This window comes from Drosophila bipectinata, chromosome 3R (assembly GCF_030179905.1).
Source record: "Drosophila bipectinata strain 14024-0381.07 chromosome 3R, DbipHiC1v2, whole genome shotgun sequence".
Lineage (NCBI taxonomy): Eukaryota > Metazoa > Arthropoda > Insecta > Diptera > Drosophilidae > Drosophila > Drosophila bipectinata.
In genome coordinates, this window is record NC_091739.1 from 27,234,175 (window position 1) to 27,251,718 (window position 17,544).

At 44.2% G+C, this 17,544-nt stretch overlaps 2 protein-coding genes across 2 annotated transcripts in view; one reads left to right on the forward strand and one right to left on the reverse strand.

The window, feature by feature from the left end:
* Positions 1-159: 159 nt before the first annotated feature.
* Positions 160-3,844, reverse strand: Cul5 (cullin 5). Its single transcript, XM_017236292.3, has 7 exons — positions 3,338-3,844; positions 1,713-3,274; positions 1,525-1,645; positions 1,111-1,468; positions 872-1,050; positions 663-812; positions 160-599 (listed from the first exon to the last, which is right to left on the reverse strand). The coding sequence occupies exons 1-7, from the start codon at positions 3,344-3,346 to the stop codon at positions 462-464; spliced, it is 2,517 nt and encodes an 838-aa protein (XP_017091781.2). The 5' UTR covers positions 3,347-3,844; the 3' UTR covers positions 160-461.
* Positions 3,845-3,870: 26 nt separating this feature from the next.
* Bicra (BRD4 interacting chromatin remodeling complex associated protein) overlaps positions 3,871-17,544 on the forward strand; it is a 33,679-nt gene continuing 20,005 nt past the window's right edge. The window contains exon 1 of the mRNA XM_017236290.3: positions 3,871-4,794. Within this exon, the coding sequence (XP_017091779.2) occupies positions 4,764-4,794 (31 nt within the window). The 5' untranslated portion in view covers positions 3,871-4,763. The remainder of the gene's footprint in view (positions 4,795-17,544) is intronic.

Genomic DNA, 17,544 nt, shown 5'->3' on the forward strand with positions numbered 1-17,544 from the left:
CTACACACTTAGAACACAGTAAGTTGATTAGATTAACACTATCGATCGGTAATGTTTCGGGGGCATGGTGCAGGCATGAGCGTAGAGCGTACGGGGGTGCAAAAATCGCAAAAAATAATCCCTGACGGCCAATATAAAAATAAAATTCTTGACAAATACAAAATACAAATACAGATACGGATTTATATAAATACAAATTTGGATACAATGAGTTGGAGGCCAATCGAGATGTGGGTCTTATAAATGCTCTTAGGACGCAATGTCAGCAACAAATCACGTTTCCATATAATACAATTATCCAATTCCACAGATAGGTTTAGGTCGCGTGCTTTGAGCACGTCGGCATTGAGATTAAAATCGCCGCGGCGATATGTTTTTAGGGGGTAGCATGTAAGGGGAATAGAAATGGGAATGATTGCAGAGACGGGACTGAGACTAGAGCCGGAATCAGCAGCCGTTCTTTAGGCCACGTAGATGAACATGTTAATGTCGTCATCGTCACGCCTCATATACTTGTGCTCGATAAGCCATTCTAGTTGCTCTTTGATCATCTTCTTGGACGGCAGGAACATGTTCTTTAGTATGTCGATAAGTTCACCCTGTGGAAAGAATAAATTAATTCTCCAAAGCCCATTTAATTTAGTTTAAAAAGTGCCACTCACCTGCAGTGCTGCGTTGTTCATCCGCTTTCGCACCTTCATGATTTTAATGATGGCTTCTTGGGTGCGCAGGATGCGCAACTGCACGATAGACTGATTGTCCTCTTGCTGTGAGCGTTCTGTGCTAAGCTGTAGACGCCCGATTAGATTAAGCTGGAATTAAGTTAAAATCAGCAACTTGGGAAAACGTTTAGAAATAATAAAGAACGTACCTTGCCACGGCGCTGCGACTTTCCATTCTTCACAATTGCAAACTCTTGATTAATGTAGAACATTGTATTCTCAGTGAAATCCTTCGGCGAGGCAATGGCGGTCGGCTCCATTAGCAAAATTTGCTTCTTGATCTTGGGAAAAGCTACCAGTGACCATAGAGTTCTCCTAAGCTCGGGATCTTAAATTATGGTTGTTAGAATTTAAGCCTTCTATGGTAATCGAATAAACAAATACCAACCTGGCAGCTCTGTGGCTAGGCGCAGATTCTCGTAGGAGATTTTGTCATGTTGCCGCTGATTCCACGCAAAGAGAACGGCCATTTGAAAAGTGGTAACATCCAGATCGTAGCGGCCAAAGTTGTTCACAAAGGTGATGGTGCCATTGCTCATATGATGATACCACTGCAGCTTGCGGCCGGAATGCTTCTTTTTGTAAAACTCCTCTACGTCTGGAATATAATCCTCCAGCTCGATGGGCAACGAGACCGAAACGCGCTCTGAGCAGCGGGCCCACGCGCCAGCGTTGAGTATTTTAATGTTGATGGCATCGTGACGACTTGTCGAACTGCGAAATTGAGTATTTAGATCCTCGCTGACCTGTACATTGAAAATTATTAATAAATTGTATTTTAAAGTAATAGATTGGGTGTTACCTTTATGTCCTGGAACATGCGCGCCAAACGATTCACGTAGTCGGCCGGCATTCCCACTTCGCGTAGCCACTCGACAATGTCCTCCTCCTTTTCGCTGTCGGCGCTGGTACCCAAAATGAGGCTGTTTTTCAAAAGTAGATTGAAATTTAGTTTAAAAGTTAATCTTTAAAGAAAAAAAATAAACTCACCGCCTCGTTAAGTGCACTTTGTGGTAGCGCATGAACACATCTTTATTGTTGACATACTTTAGGACAAGCAGGACATCCCTGAGGCGAGCGTCGATCTGCTCGCTGGTGAGGCGTTTACTGAGCGGCGTTCTTCGCAGCAACATGTCGCAGTAGTTGGCCAGGAGCTCCGGACACTTGCTCTCCGGCGCTGTATATTTGACGCCGCGATTGGCGATGCTTGTGGGCAGTTCCATTTTGAACACGCTGGTGTCGTTAACTACCGTCTTGAACGCAATGTCGCGGGCGGTAAGGAAACGGGGATCGTCGTTGAAGGCATTGCGAACAAGGTCGCTAAACTTGTTGAACAGCTCAAGCAGGCGTTCCACGTATTTTTCCGAATCCTGAGTGATCACCTCTGAGGCGGAGAGCATATCCGCCAATCCCGCGGACATGATGTGCCTTTGAAGATCACCCATCATGGCCTCCACTCCCACTCCATGCAAAACCCGGTCCATTAGCCGGAACATGAGATTTAAGCGCTCGGTTTCGTAATCCCTGATCAGAGCGGGGCACTCGGCAATAATGGAGTTTAGGTGATCCACTATGAGTACCTTAACCAGCGTGTATGTGAGAATGCTAAAGCTGCTCGGCTCCAGGTACCGCTTGGCTCGCACCTCCTCCTCGCGCAGCTTGGCATCTGCATACTTCATGTAGGCCAGCACTCCATTCTCCTGCTGCTGTTCCGTGGACTTCAGGCGATAGAACTCGGCTGTTGCTTTGAGGTAAGCCATCTCGAAATTCTCCCTGTAGATCTCCAGCTTGTCCTCTGAATTGGAGGAGAGATTCACGTAGCTTTCGCGCACCCCGACTACCAGCTGGGCATCATAGGCATCTCCGTTGCGCTCGGCGTGCACAATTTTCATGGCGGAGTCCTGAAGGCGGTGCTTGATGTCGTGAAATATATGCTTATTCCATGAATCCAGCATAAGTTTTCGGACGGGGCTGTCCTCCGTGGGGTTCTTTTTTGAGGTGGTGGTGCTGCTACCATTGTTCCCGCTCCCAGACGCCGCTGCAGCTGCCGCAGAGCTTGAAGATGTGGATGCGGCGGCGGAGGTGGAGGCTGCAGCGGCTGAGGTGGAGGGTCCAGCTTTGGAGGTATTACTGGAACATGAGGCTGCCGCAGCACTGGTACTCGCACCGGAGGCGGAGGCCGATGTGGAACTGGAGCTAGATGGTTTCACTTGCGGCGACTGCTCCAACTGGCGAAAGGGCAGGGGTAGATAATTGGATTGGGTAAAAAACTTTCGCCACTCGACGATGTATGTGGCAAGCAGGGCCTGCTCCCCGCGTTGGGCTTGCACCTGGCTCTGGGCCTGGACGATAAATTCGACGATGTCCTGCTGCAGGCAGTCGTAGATCTTGGCGGCGCCCTTTTCGTCCCACAAGCAAACGAAGTGCACGCCGAAAAAAAGGTCCTGCCATTCGCGTTGCGACACCGTGTCCTGCCGCAGGAGCTTCAGCACAATTCGTCTCTTGTCCGGCCAAACCTCCTCGAAGATGTCCCTGTCCCGCTTGCCGATTGCCTGCCAAACAGAGAGATATGTGCTTGCCGTGAGTTTATTCCACTCGGATGGAAGGTCACTTACCCGTAGCATTTTGTTCGTCGCAATCTCTATGTTTTTATTGCTGCGTCCGCTTCTTCAGTTCATTTATATTTATTTTTTTGTAATTAAAGCAGCGATGGTCGATAACCGCGAAGACCAGCAATATTAAGAGCAAATAATCGATGAACCATGTTATCGATGATTGTCGGAGGAAAAGAAATCCCGACTATAATCTCTGGAGTGCAGTACCAAAAGTGCGGGAAATCTTCGGAATGCTGTAGTTAACAGCGCGCGTTCGCCCCAGGGAAAGTCGCCAAACGCCCCAGCCTATATCAGTCCAAGGAATCCGTTCAAAGTGTGCATCCCGAACGGTTATTTAATTGTTTTGTGAAATTCGCTAGTTTCCCATTTCGTTTTGGTTTTTTTCTTCTCTACCTCTTCGTGTGCGAGTGAAACGGCAATAGTGTCAGGGTTGTCAACTGCATGCTGAGATCTAACACTGATTCTACTGCGTTACCAAGCCAAAATCAAGGACTATTTAATAATAAAACCCAGGGAGTCATCCCAGAAGAATAAATATGATAAATCTTCTGCCCTGCATACAATTTTTGCATTCAGTGCGATGTTTACATTAGCACAGACACTTATCGATAGCAGGTATTCTGTAGAAACGTGACAACCCTGCGATTACATTTTTCACATTCACATTTTCCCTTTGTTTGTCGGCGGCGGCGCTCGTTGTACGGCCGTGCGTAACGAATAAAATCGCAAAAAATCGCGGAAAACGCAGAAAACCGTGAGCAGAAATGTAAATAAACATAGTGCTGATGAGCAGTCGTCGATCTAGTGTTCCCAAACACCTGCAAAATGTGCATAAAAAGCGAGGTTCAGTGAGGACGACGACAACAACAACAACTACGTGCTGCTGCTGCGTTCATTGACGTGACGCGCGAGCGTGAGTGTGTGTGCGTGCGTGCGCGTGTGTGTGTGGTCGGTGTGTGCTGGCTGTTCAGTGTGTGTGTGGAGTTGTTGTCAAAATTAAGCGTTTCAAACAACAAGCCAGCAACGAAGGAAGAAGCAGCAACAAACAAACACCACAACACGGCACAAAATTGCAATAAAAGCAGCAACACCTCGATATCAATTGCCTCCCAGCCCCCCAGCAACAACAACATCTGTCTCGTTGCCGCCAGAGAGAGGGAGAGAGCAAAAAGAAAGTCAACAGTCGCGTGTGAAATGAAATTCAAAAAATGCCGGAGTGTGTGTGTTGAGTGTATAGAATTGAGTGAGAAGGAGCGCCGCGAAGGCAGAAGGAAATAAGCAATAGCATCAGCATCAGTAGCAACAACAACAACAACCAACAACAAACAACCAATGAAGCAATCAAATTTAGTTTAATTTGCTTTAGCCGACGTTTGTCTCAAAACCCCACAACACACACAGCACAAGGAGCCCAAATCTTTTGCCAATGAGTCGCAGACAGTCATTGGATCGACCAGGTGAGAAAAAGTGACATCAAAATCGAATAAAAACACTCGTAATAATTGCAGACTGCCCTGCCGTCTCGGAAGCAGCAGCATAGCATCCCATGCGAGTTGCTGCACTTTACGCGCATGTTCTCTTCTCTCGTTGTTTTCGTCTTCTCTCTCTCTCTCTATCTGTCTCTCTCGCTGCTCCGCTTCTCGGGCTATAAATAAACGTGCTCTCTCGAAACGCGCTGGATGCTGGATGCGCAGCTGCTCCCGCTCCCGCTCCCAAAACACTTGAACTTTGTAAACATTTCCAAGCACCAGCCAGCCAAACTAGCAGTATAATTAATAGTTTTCCAAAAAGGAAAACCCCCACAGAACAGTGCCCCCTCCCCTCCTGCCCCCGACACAAATGAATGGAAAAGTCACCTCTTTTCGGGTCGTTCGCAATTCTATTTTTAAACCCGAGTTTCAACACTCGAGAGGGGAAAAGAGAAAGTATCTGTCACTGTCCAAAGCAGATGTAAATGTGGCTCATATAACTTTTAATGCTTTTGTGAGCTTGTTTTTTGGGGGGAAAGAAAGCAGCCAAATAAAAAATCATTAAAAATTCGCCAACTTTTGTTTATATTTTGTGGTATTTTTTGTTGCCTGGCCCATAAAACAGGTGCTACCGAAATGATAATCATTAGGACCCCCTTTCATGGAGTCTCTTTAGCTAAGCTAGTTTGCTTCTAGGAATGCTGTCCACTTATCAACTGCAATTAGCTTGGAATGCTTGACATGCAACGCTTGAGAACTCAGACTGCCCGGCCCCTAACACACACAAACACACACACATTCCTACACACTCTCTCGCACACTCACCTGCCTTTAATTTATTTATAACATTCAATGTAAACTCTGCTCAAGAGCCAGCCAACAGTACAAACAATTTTTGATGCAAAGCAACAGTAACAACAAAAACAACAAGTAGTAGTAGTCGCGTTTGCTTGATTTTTTTTATTATTTGCCGCTTTGTAGGTCAGGGTTGTCGTGTGTAATGCAAAACGTGCCAGCAAATTGAATGAATAAGCTACCTACCATACCTACCCGCCCATATTTTCTAATGCGATTCAAACGCCAAGAATTATACCCAGAAGCAGGGTATCGCTAGTCAGATATTACCCTCATAAAAAAGTTGTACCTCTAAAAAAAAATTAATTGGGGTGTAAACCGGTTTATTGCAGTGGTTATAAAATGAACCAAAAATTACTTCCGATTCTAAAGAAACTAATACACCAAATCGAATTATATACTGATATAAATAAAATAATATTATAATATAAATTTAATATATATTATATATAAATTAAATATGATAATATAAATTTCCTTAAAAACTCACCAAGTTTTATAGTTTTCTTTGCTTTTATTATTTATTATGACTCTGGTGACCCTATTCTAGCTAGTCCCGAGAATGTTATCGATATTTACATTGTTTACAAGCCAGGGCCGGGCAGATATGAGCGTATGAGCGGCGGAGGTGTTGGCAATGTTTACACTGAGAATAATTTCATCTACCGGTTGGATTGATTGTTATTCTGGTTCAAGTGTGGGCGTTTTTAACTCAATTTGGTTGTTTATGGCTGCGATTTTCCCGCTGTCTTCGCTGGTGGGGAGCGTGACAAGGCGTCATTAAATGCTGTTTAAAGGTGAAATCGATTTTCCGGGTCATTAAGTGCCATTATAATTGTGCTTTAGACACATTGTTTTGTCATACTCGGTGGCTAATCAAAGTCTAATGTTTTTCAAAAACTGGGATTATATTACTAATCATCTTGTGATTTAGTTTCGAACATGACTCAGTGATAATATTTATTCAAACCACCATTACACTCGCTGGAAATGTCATTCTCTTATCAGCGAAAATGCGACGGAATGTGGGTGTGTGTGTGATGTGATGTCTCTTTCTCTCCCAATCTCATATTCCAGCAATTTCTCTCGAAGCCACGTTGTCTTATCAGTGCATTTGTTGCTTTGTAGTTCCTAATTGTTGTTGGCATTTTTTCGCCTTTGTCTAATGATTTACGACAGCCAGCCCTGCAAGGCCAGGAGCACAGACGGGGAATTCAAATTTGATTAGCATAGAAGGGTCCTCGTCGCCGACAAAATCCCAGCATAGTCATCCTCAAGTGCCCGGACTGGTGTGCTGTTGTGGCACATCATTAATCTTGGCCCCAAACACAAAAGGGCCAGCAAAAAGTTGGCAGCAAAAGTTGCCAAAGCAACGCATCGGGCTATTAACTTCCCCAACTCAATGCAGTCTGTAATGAAATTGCTTTGATTTTAAGCTGAGAAAGTTCTCCCCTCTCCACCCCGACACGAATCTTTGTGGCTTGTGCCCTCTTCTACAGGGGTTACAGGTTTTTTGTTGTGTATCTACAAATACAACCTTTAAGATACAAAGATGTATAACTAATTTCATAATTGAAAGATTACTCGAATCCTTGAGACTTAAAAGTTGACACTTCCTTTCGGGGGTTAATCGTGGCGGCCCGGCCAGCAGTGGCCGCCGATGTGTATCTATCTATTAAAAAATCGGGGCGAGTCGAAGTGGCCAAAAGACGACGATGTGGAAAACGAAAGCCAAAACGACGACAATCGCGAGTGCTCTCTCAGGAAATTGTTTTTGGGGAGCACGTCGGAATTAGCGCCAATAACAATGGCAACGCGAGCGAGCCACGAGCCCCCAACAGACATGACTCACAAGCAAGATTAGTTTATGAAAATAATTAAAATTTAGTTGAAATACATTTATTTTTACAATTTTAATTCATTAATCTCACTCTGTTGGCTAAGAAGTGCTCTGAATAGTAGGCAATGGTTTTTATTTCCCCCCATTTATCACGTTTACTAACACTGCCACACAAAGGTCCTTTGGGGTAAAATGTAAAATGGCTCTTGCTAAATATTTACCCCATCTAATCAGGCAATTTCCGATGCTGTCCATATATCATCCACGCCCGGAATATACCCTGACTGCCAGTTGCCAATTGTTGGGTCTGGACTGGAGTGGGGTGGGTGGCCTGTGCCCAGGGAGGGGGGCAGACATGATGAGTTGGGCATAAATTATTTTTGCCGCCTGAATGTCTAATATGGCGACTATGAATATGCGGTTTAGACATGCACTGAACATTAATGGTTTCTTTTATAAAAAAAAGGGTAAAAAACAGGAAAAATATTCTTATATGATATAGCATAGTTCCTGTTTTTATATAACATCTAGTTCGGATTACTTTTTAAATATTTATTAGGGGTTATTCCGGTTTGCAGAAACACTGCAATGGGTCTCTAACAATAGGAATAATACCAGCCGGCAATGAAGCATATTACCCATCCCAGTTCCAGACCAGAACCCAGACCCAGAGCCATATTCACCTTTCGCTCACAGGACGAAACCCAGACAGGCCACCGCTTGGACGCCGCTCTCCTCGTGCGTTTCATCTGTCATTTATCCCGTTTGTTTCTCCGCTTGTTTTTGGCTCTCAGGAGAGTCGAGTCGCAGTCGGAGTCGAGTCGGGAGTGGAGTCCGAGGCGATTCGAGAGTTTTGTGATTTTCGACATGTCGCTTCTTCAACCCTTTTTTCAATGTACATTGTACACGTATCCGTATCCGTAAGTTTGTTCATCTCCATGTGTATCTATGTGTGTGTGTGTATGAGTGTGTATGCGTGTGTATGGAAAGTTTTGCATTTTTATTATAGATAATTTGTGTACAGGTTTTTTGTGGCTGGCGCGCAAACTCCCAACTTGTGTTGGATATTGGAGATGGAAGCTTCTGTTTCCTCTCGACTGGCATGCCATTTCCTCCTCCATTATGGCGAGGACGCTGCCGTCGTCCTGTCTGCACTCTGCATATGTTGGATGTTATTTATTCCCCCTGCCAGTTGTTGTTGTTTCTGGTCCTGCTCCTGTTCTGGGGGGGGGGGGGGGGGAGCCATAATTAATTTTCGACATTTGCTTGTGTTCTCTCCTCTCCTCTCCTGTCGCTTTTGAAATCTGGCAACGTTGCAATCAACCGCACAAGTTCTCTATATTAGAGAAAAGTGAAGAGCGTGAGAGTTTTGAATTATTAATGTATTTATTTTATTTTATTTTTTATTCAAAAATATGATATTATGTTGAGTAATAACGTGTATTTTATCCTTTTCAAAATAATGCAAATTTATGCAATAATAATAGCAACCCTCTATAGCTCAGCCATGTCAGGATTAACTAGGATTTTGAACCCCACCCCTTCAGATACAGATACAGATACAATACCATTCGAGTCATGTTTGTTATTGGCTTGACTGGCTTCCAATCCGTCAAGTTTCGAGACCAACATTTCCTCGCCCAAGTTGCATTATTAACAAAATTTTACCGCCTGTCGGGCTTCCGAAATGACAAGTACGTAAGGGGAGGGTAAGTGGAGGAGGCAGGCCCGAGGCAAGCTACTGCATCTAGCGGATGCATTTTGCATGTCATCCAGGGGATCGCTCATGTGTGCATTCTCGATTGTACAATGGCACTTGCCACTTGACATTCGCATTCGCATTAGCAGATACAGGGAGCTGGGTGGGTAAGTGCACTGGTTAATGGGTTAATGGTCTTTGAATGTTCGGGCTGGAAGGGTTCTGCTGCCCAGGACGTTGATGGGTTGATGGATTTCATTTTAAAGGCTTATTACCAAGGAAAATGAGTCGATTTTTTTAAAATTCTATCATATTTATATATGCATGTTTGAGCTTTATGAACGCCATCGGTTATTATTTGAAAAGTGTATTCGAGTTTGCCTTTTGCCTTCCGCTACGGTTGGTAATTTTCGTGCCCCTCGGCTGGGTTTTGGCTCTCGTTCTGGTTATGGTTCGAGTTGGAGTTCGAGTTTGGTTTATTCTTTTCGGATGGCTCATTGTGAATTCAGTGGGTAAACATTTGAACAAGTGTTCGGATCGTTGAAGCCAGTTACCGAGCTTTTCAGCCGCAAATTTTCGGGTTGGAAAGATGGTAGATGACAGGTGGTGGGAGGTAGGGTGTAGGAGTATGTATGCACAGTGAAAAATGAATGTAACTTAGTAGTAGAGCCCTCTTGGCCACTAAATGCTGGTTAATTGCCATCGCGTGCTGCCAGGAGAGAAAGGGTTAGTGTCCGAATTGCAACAAAATCGAAAGCAGCACGAACAGGGGTATGCCCCTCCTCCTCCTCCTCCTCCCTCTCCTCTCAATGCCAAATCCCAAAGAAGTTGACCCAGTTCGGAACCCAAGGGGGAAGTATGAGATACAATGACCTTAATGTTGTTGGCCAGCAAAAGTGGAAGTGGGCTAAGCTTTGTGTGCAATGTTGAAGAAAACTTTGCATATTATGGGTTGGGATTGGGAGGACTGGGGTAGCCAGTTGGGGAGTGGAGTGGCCTGACTTTGAAAGTAAGCAGTCCCCCATCCCCAGCCTCATCCTCCGGCAGTTTCCCAGGGGCATTTGCATAGCCCAAGGGTAAATTCTTCATCCCGGACTGGTCAGAGCTGGTTTAAATGATGATGATATGCATGAATGGTTGAGTTCCTCTGCTACTCCACTCGATTGTTCATTTCGTAGCAGCAACAGTTTGTTTCATAATCCAATTATTGTCGACTGGGTGTCAGTTTTCATTGAGGAACTGTGAAATTGGAGATGTGTTTCCCTTTCTGGCATAATAAGGCCTCTCTAAAGGGAGTTTAGGTAGATACCAAATAAACACAGATATGTATTGTCCTTTGTTGTGAGTCCTCTTCACAAGCTTGTCGGATCAGGCAGCTATTAATCAATTACTGCTAAGGGCTTCCCTAATTACCGGCGGATAATCCATTCCAAAAATAGCAGAAATCCGTTCCAGGCAGCTGCAAGACAAGCATGTAATGCTCAATAATGACTGCAGTGGAAGGCTACCAATCCTCATCCTCATCCCAATACCATGCATAAGCCCCGGGCTGCTGGAAGCACTCCACGAAGAAGAACAAAAGCATCTGCCATCACCTTAGTTGGTGGACGTTGCATGTAATCTAAACAATACCTGCTGGCTATATCGCCATCATCCAGCTCTCCTCCTAATCCGAAAGCAGTTCAATCAGGCGCTGCGAATCGGTCAGGAGGGGGAGCTGGAATGAAAACACAGAGCTTATTGACAGACATGGCATCCATGTCGTGACCACCACACACTCCGCACAACCGAGGTCAAGCTTTTAGGAGTGATTTTTGAGGAAATAAAGAAATAAAGGATCAGCAAGGTACTTCTATTATCTTGATAACAGCTGTGGCCACGCAGGATAACACTGCGCAGGTAGGTCTTTGTCTGTCTGTCGGTCTGTCTTTCTGCCCGGAGACTGGGAACTGAAATGCAGCAAAAACCGAAATTGGCCAACCACTTACCATCGCTCTCCTCTTCTGGCCCGGTCCTTTGAGCCGCTATTACCAGTTGTAAGAATGTATCTAACGGATGCACTCGCACACTTGCCAAAATTGAAGATGGATGCGATAGTGTGTAGGGCTGGAGTGCCTGATTCTCTTCGATAAAGTTATAATTGCAAGATGTCTTGGGGGTGGTCTTCAAAGAACTCTAATTTGAGAATATGTATCTATGTATCTGAGATGGCCGGCAGACTGCATCCGAAAAGCAAAACTCATCCATTAGTTGTCGTCACATACAACCTGAAGCATATTCCCATTGTTCTGGCTGCTGTGGCTCTTCGGCGTGTCTTCTGCTTCCTCCTCCTCATCATCATCATCGTGTCTTGTGGCTCTTTTGTGCGTCTCTGTATCTGTATCTTTGTGTGTTGTGTGTATCTGTCATTTGGCCGCTCATTGTGTTTGCATAGGTAGAACAGGTGAGGGGGAATGAGAGGTAGTCCAAGCCAGAGATTGACGGATAAACCTGCGATACTGGACCACCTTTGTAGGTCTGGCTCTTGGGCTTACTTTTGAGAAGACTCTGACTCATTCAGAATGATATTGGAACTATTAGCTATACCTATAGTAATATATACGTATCCTACAACCTCTATAACTACTTGTATAATAGTTCTTAGCCATGTGCTAATGAACTCGCCCGCTAATTGTGTTTATTTCCCGAATGCTAATCCAATTTCTTTCTGTTTTCTGTCATTCCAGGTAAATAAATCTCATAATTACGTGCCACAATAGGACTGGTAACTACTTTCGGCCACAATAGAACCTGCGTTTCTGCGTTTCTAATGATTACCGACATTATCTCCATCTCCTAAGGTTGTAGGCTCAAGTTTAACGACCTTTTGGGGTTACTTAACATTTAATTGGAGTAAAAAGAGGGGAATATACCTACCTATGTATGTTGGGCAGCAAATTCAAGTAATTATGGCGGCATGTCTCGGCTCCTCCAGCATCAAGAAAGAGATTTCCAAATGATGTAGAACCTGCACGTGACAGACTAATTGACAAGTAAGAGGGCATCCTTGGACCGTAAGCCGCAGATGACTGGTTATTTATTTATGAGGCAATTTTTAAAGGACCAGGCTAAATAAAATGGCTTCATAAAAACAGAAACAGTCAAGACGGGAGCTGAGGAGGAAATGGATTAAAACTAATTTCCGACGTAATGTACACTCTCTCTCATACACAGAAGGAGCAATCTAGAACTTGGGGACTTTGGCGGTCTGGCTTCGAGTTGCGGGCCATTTGGCCCCCGGAGAACCCAACCAACGACACAAAGCAATCAAAGCGCAACCAACTGGGCGAACCGACCAACTTTTCCAACCACCTCCCCCTCCCTCTTGGCCGGTCAACGGAGCAGAACCCCCTGCGGTCCTTCCTTTTTTTTTTGACCCACCAGACTCAGCGCTCACCATGGCAGACAGTCAAAAGAACAGGCAGCAACAAATAGCCATAAAATGAATGTGTACACAGCTGCGGTCAAGATAATAGCTCGAGAGATCATCTTCCAAAGGGGGATAAGGGATTACCTCTAAGATACTGCTGGAATATTAGTATATAAATAAATATAAATAATTAAGGCTATACAAATCTAAAAGTCAAGTTCTATTCTTTGAACCTCGAGTGTCTTAGCAACGAGTAGCATTTTTAGGGAAACAAGATTAAGGTAGTAAGGGCTTTGAGAAATGACTTGGCTTATAACGATGTTGCTGCTCACAGCTTTGACATTTCTGAGTTGCCAAAAAGAAACACTCTCATATAAATACTTGCAGAGAATTAAGCCCTCTCCCGACGCTTTATGGCTAATACAATTTGGCGTTTTTATTGCCGCGAGTCGGTGCGAAGTAAATGATTACTTTGCATGTCGTGGCAATGAACCCCAGACAGCGGTACTACAGTTCTACAGCTATTAAAGCAGAGTCGCTCAATTAGCAAACAAACACCTAACACACACCCCAGTGATTCGCAAAAAAAACAAAAAAAAAATTAAATATAAGCTGTGAGATCAGCAATCAAATGGGGGTATAAAATAGAACACTACAAGTATATGCCACTGCAACTGGCAATAAAAATTCGATTCTCGCTGCGGATGAATGGAAACCCACCGAAAAGTAGAAATAATAAATAATAAAATTTGTAAATTGTTTTAGTTTTTTGCTGACTTTTAATAGGCCAACTACAACATTTTGGCCAACAGTTGTGGCTGTCAGCATTTCTCACTTTTGTTATTCCACCCACTCGACCACCTGACCACCTGACCCATTGAATGAAAGAAAGGGCCAGTCCACAAACGCATTTAATTGCCAAAAACTGTCTACAGTTGCTAGCGAATGTGCTAGCTGATGGTGTGAACTATTTTTTAGACCTTAGCCAGCATTTCCTGGTATCAGGGCTCTTTGCAGAGTTTTCATTCTAATATTTAGTCAAGGAATAACAAAAGTTTCCATGGGTAACCAGCCAGTCATTAGTGCTGTAAAGGCTTACCGACCAGAAATCTTTATTGATTTCCTACCCAGTTCTCCAGATAATCGGCTTTCATATTTTTGGCTCTAATTGGCACTTCAGAGAGGTCCTTTTTTCCCAGTCTATTTACAGATTAGTTCAGGTATGTATAATTAACAATTTTTTGCACTTTGCTGAGTTGTTTGCGCCCATCGTGCAGTGTTTGCCATCAATTCTTACACTTGCCCGCAAAATATCTAAATATTATGCTAAAGCAAACACATTTTGTAAACAGCTGCGAGTGCAACTACAGTCGCACTGCCTTTTGGCTGTGTTTTTGTTAGTATTGGCACAGTTTCGACCACGCCCTAATTGCCTCAGAACTCGCCTCTGCCAGAGGCCATTTTGGTGAAAAATGAAGAAAATCAACAGATACTTTATGAATCTGATAGATTAAGGATGAAGGGATGAGGATTTTTAAATAAAATTGAAAATAAACAAAGGGGTTACTTTATTACTTTCTTAAAAGTGGGCATTTTTCTATAGAAACCTATCTCAAATATTAAATCTGAAACCCCAAACCTTTAGATGCAGAAACTCACAATACAGAACCACAAGCAATCATCAAACATTTCGTCCTTTGTGTCCTGCACCTGCTGTGTACTGGCCAGGATGAGGAATTCAAATTATTTGCATTCATTTCGAGTAGACATTTAATTAATAACCAGGCATCCTTGCAGTCAGGCAGTGGTTATCCCCTACACTTTGTGTCCCAGGCATATGACACTTTCGCGGTGGCTCGAATTACTGAAATAAAATACAAGTCGAGGCACGCGACCACGAGTGTGTTTTGTCGATTAAATGGAGGGGTAAACAAAATGTATCTGAATTTTATGAATTTTCAGCGAGCCAGACAGACAGGCAGTAGGACAGAGAGAGGTGACTCAGTCGAGCGGGCATAATAGCCAGACCAGGGCAGGCCGGGCCATCGACTGATGACGGCGGGCACTTCAGTGTGACAATCTAATTACACGGCTCGATGTGCTTAGAGCATGGCATCAACCAGTGCCCTAAGCCATCTACCATCTACCCTCTCTATCCCTGACCTTTTGATCCCCCAACGTCCATCGTCGGCCTTTGATGTCGCGCTGTGAATATTCGAATACATCAATTGAGTGAATCAATGGCTGAAAGGGCTGTCTGGCTGTTCATTTTCTAATATTAAATGCATAGGTTGATGGAGAATGAAATACAGGCCATTGTTGGGCGAAACACGTATTGGCCATAAAACGTAACACGTAGCCGGGCACTGGTAGCCAATCTGGTCAAAAGAATCGGGTAACGAAATCAAAATAAAATTGTCCGTTAAATTCTTGCCTTTTCTTGCCAACCGCTGAACTGGAACATAATCGAAGGGGAGCTGCCCTCGATTTCAAATGGTTTTTCAAATGCTGCCCCCCAGAGTCGTTATTCCATAAACTGGAGAGTAGATGGCTGGCGATGGCTAGCTTCCTGTTCCACAAAATAATCAATAATAATCGATAGCCAATAAAGTGTAAAGATACTTTTTCAATGAAATTATAATGCCATTTAGTTATCTCATTTAATTAATGGTTTTAATATATTTTAGAATATAAATTATGGCCTAACCCATTTATTGAAGTTTATTCCAAAACACTTAACCAAATGAGGGTAGAGACCCTGAACCATAAACACAAATATCCAAAATGCTCTTCTGACATTGGCAATTGAATTTCCGCATCTCGGATTCCATCTGATATCCTTTGAACCCTCTGTTTTTTATGCCCTTCGTACCTTTTCTCCCCCATATTCTCGAAATGGCCATAAAAAGTATCTCTTCCGTAGCCCGAAACACGAATTCAATTGGCCGTATTGGACACTTGATCTCCTCGCAACAAAAGTATCTGTATCTCGAGTTGATTATGCTTCGATTTGGGATACTCTCTTGTATCTCAAGGCCTATAACAAATTAACGGCAATGTGTTAGCCAGAGGAGGAGAATGGGGAGGGGGAATGGTCATGGTATTACCGTTTTCTGCTGGACCGGACCGGACCTGTTGTTCATGCAATTTAGACCTTTTTTGTCATTCGAGTTGGCCAAGAGCCGCCTGCCAGACAGTGACTGTCAACAGTCAGCGGTCTGAGGCGACAGAGGGCGGTGGGCGTGACCAGGGGGGGTACTGCCACCAAAAGGGGTGTTCCAGTTCGTTGACTTTCACGTGCGACGAACGTTTGGTAGCCGGTCGTATGTATTTTTTTTAACTCTACCTCTCTGCTCTTGTATTTTTTTACGAGCTTTCCTCGTCGCACCTCCACCTGTGCACGCGTTGGCTTTTGTAAATGACAATTTTACCGTTTTGTTGTGGCGGCTGTCTGTTGGCAGAACGCTCCGAACCCGCCCCATAAATACCCGCCCCTGTGAGCCGAGAACCTGTCTGAAGTGGTCGTCTCTCACACAGTGGTGCCACAAATTAAAATACGGCCATATTTATATCCTACTTGGTGAGAATATCTACTAGATACATGGCCTAAAGAGCTAAAAGGCCAAGAAGACAACACTGTTGTCGGGTTATGCGACAGCGACGTTTATCCAGCGCCTGGCAGGAAATTTGTGTTATGACTTTGCTAATGTCAAGTGCAAACAAATGTTTAAGCCACGTTAATGGGGAATCCAAAAAGGGGCTATAACATTTGTTGCAATCAGCATAATCAAAACAAGTCTTCCTGGAAGGGGGAAGGGGCCTGCAGGAGCGGAAGGAACATAATCACACCACAATAAAAAAAGGTGAGAGATAAGGTGTGTGGTGTTTCAGTTTCGGTCTCAAGTGTCGGGTTATATGGCAGGTGCTCGCAGAAACTGAAACGAGAAACCACCGAAACAGAGGCAGGGGAAGAGGAATCTTGCTGGCCCTTACCTGCCTTACCTGCCCGGGAGCCCAGCCACTTCATCAGTCTGCCGGTCTGCGGGCATAATGATGCTTTCGAGAGCGGTGCTGCGAGTCTAGAACACACGTAACTCGGAGTGTAAATAAATCAGCATTAAATACAAACCAAAGATGTAAGTGGAATCTTAATTGCGGCGGTGGCTCTTGGTGGCTTACCTCAAACGATCCAACTACACCGAGAACAATACTTTCCAGATAATGCAATTATTTATATATCTGAAAAGTTGTATATTTTTTGGTAGAACTATACTTGAACCTGTCAGAACGGATCTGCCACACCTCAAGATACCCAGTCGTTCGTAGAGATGTCATAGCAATCTAAAGACCTGCCACATGATGGGGCGGAAAGTGAGAAGTGCCCGCCAGAATGTCAATTCTCATCCTCCTCCCCCCCGGGTTGTGATTTCTGATGCTATTTTTGGGCTCTCTCCGAGTGCTGGCTCTGAACGCATCTGCATATCTGAATATTTATTAAATGTATCTCGAATGGCGCTCGCTCGAATCTCTCCTCCAATTTGATATATTACACAACATAAAGCGTATAAACAACGAACCGACAGACATCCAGGAGTACTTACACATGTACACACCCGAACCAGAATCGGATAGAGACGGGGAGATGGCTATAGAGAGAGACGGCAGGAGACTCGGATTGTGGGATGTTGGATGTTATGTGTGCTATGTGTTTTTGTGTATGCATTCAAAGGAATTAATTAATGTAGACAGCTGCAGACGAGAAGGCTGCGATTGTGGAAATGTGAAACAAAATGCAATTGTGCCCACATCTCGAAGATAGCGCTGGAGCAGAGATAGAAAGAGACAGGGCACTCGAACTGATAGAGCTGGAGAGTCAGTCAGAGGCTGCAAACTAATTATCCCCGCCATATGTTGAGTGACAAACAGACAGCTCTG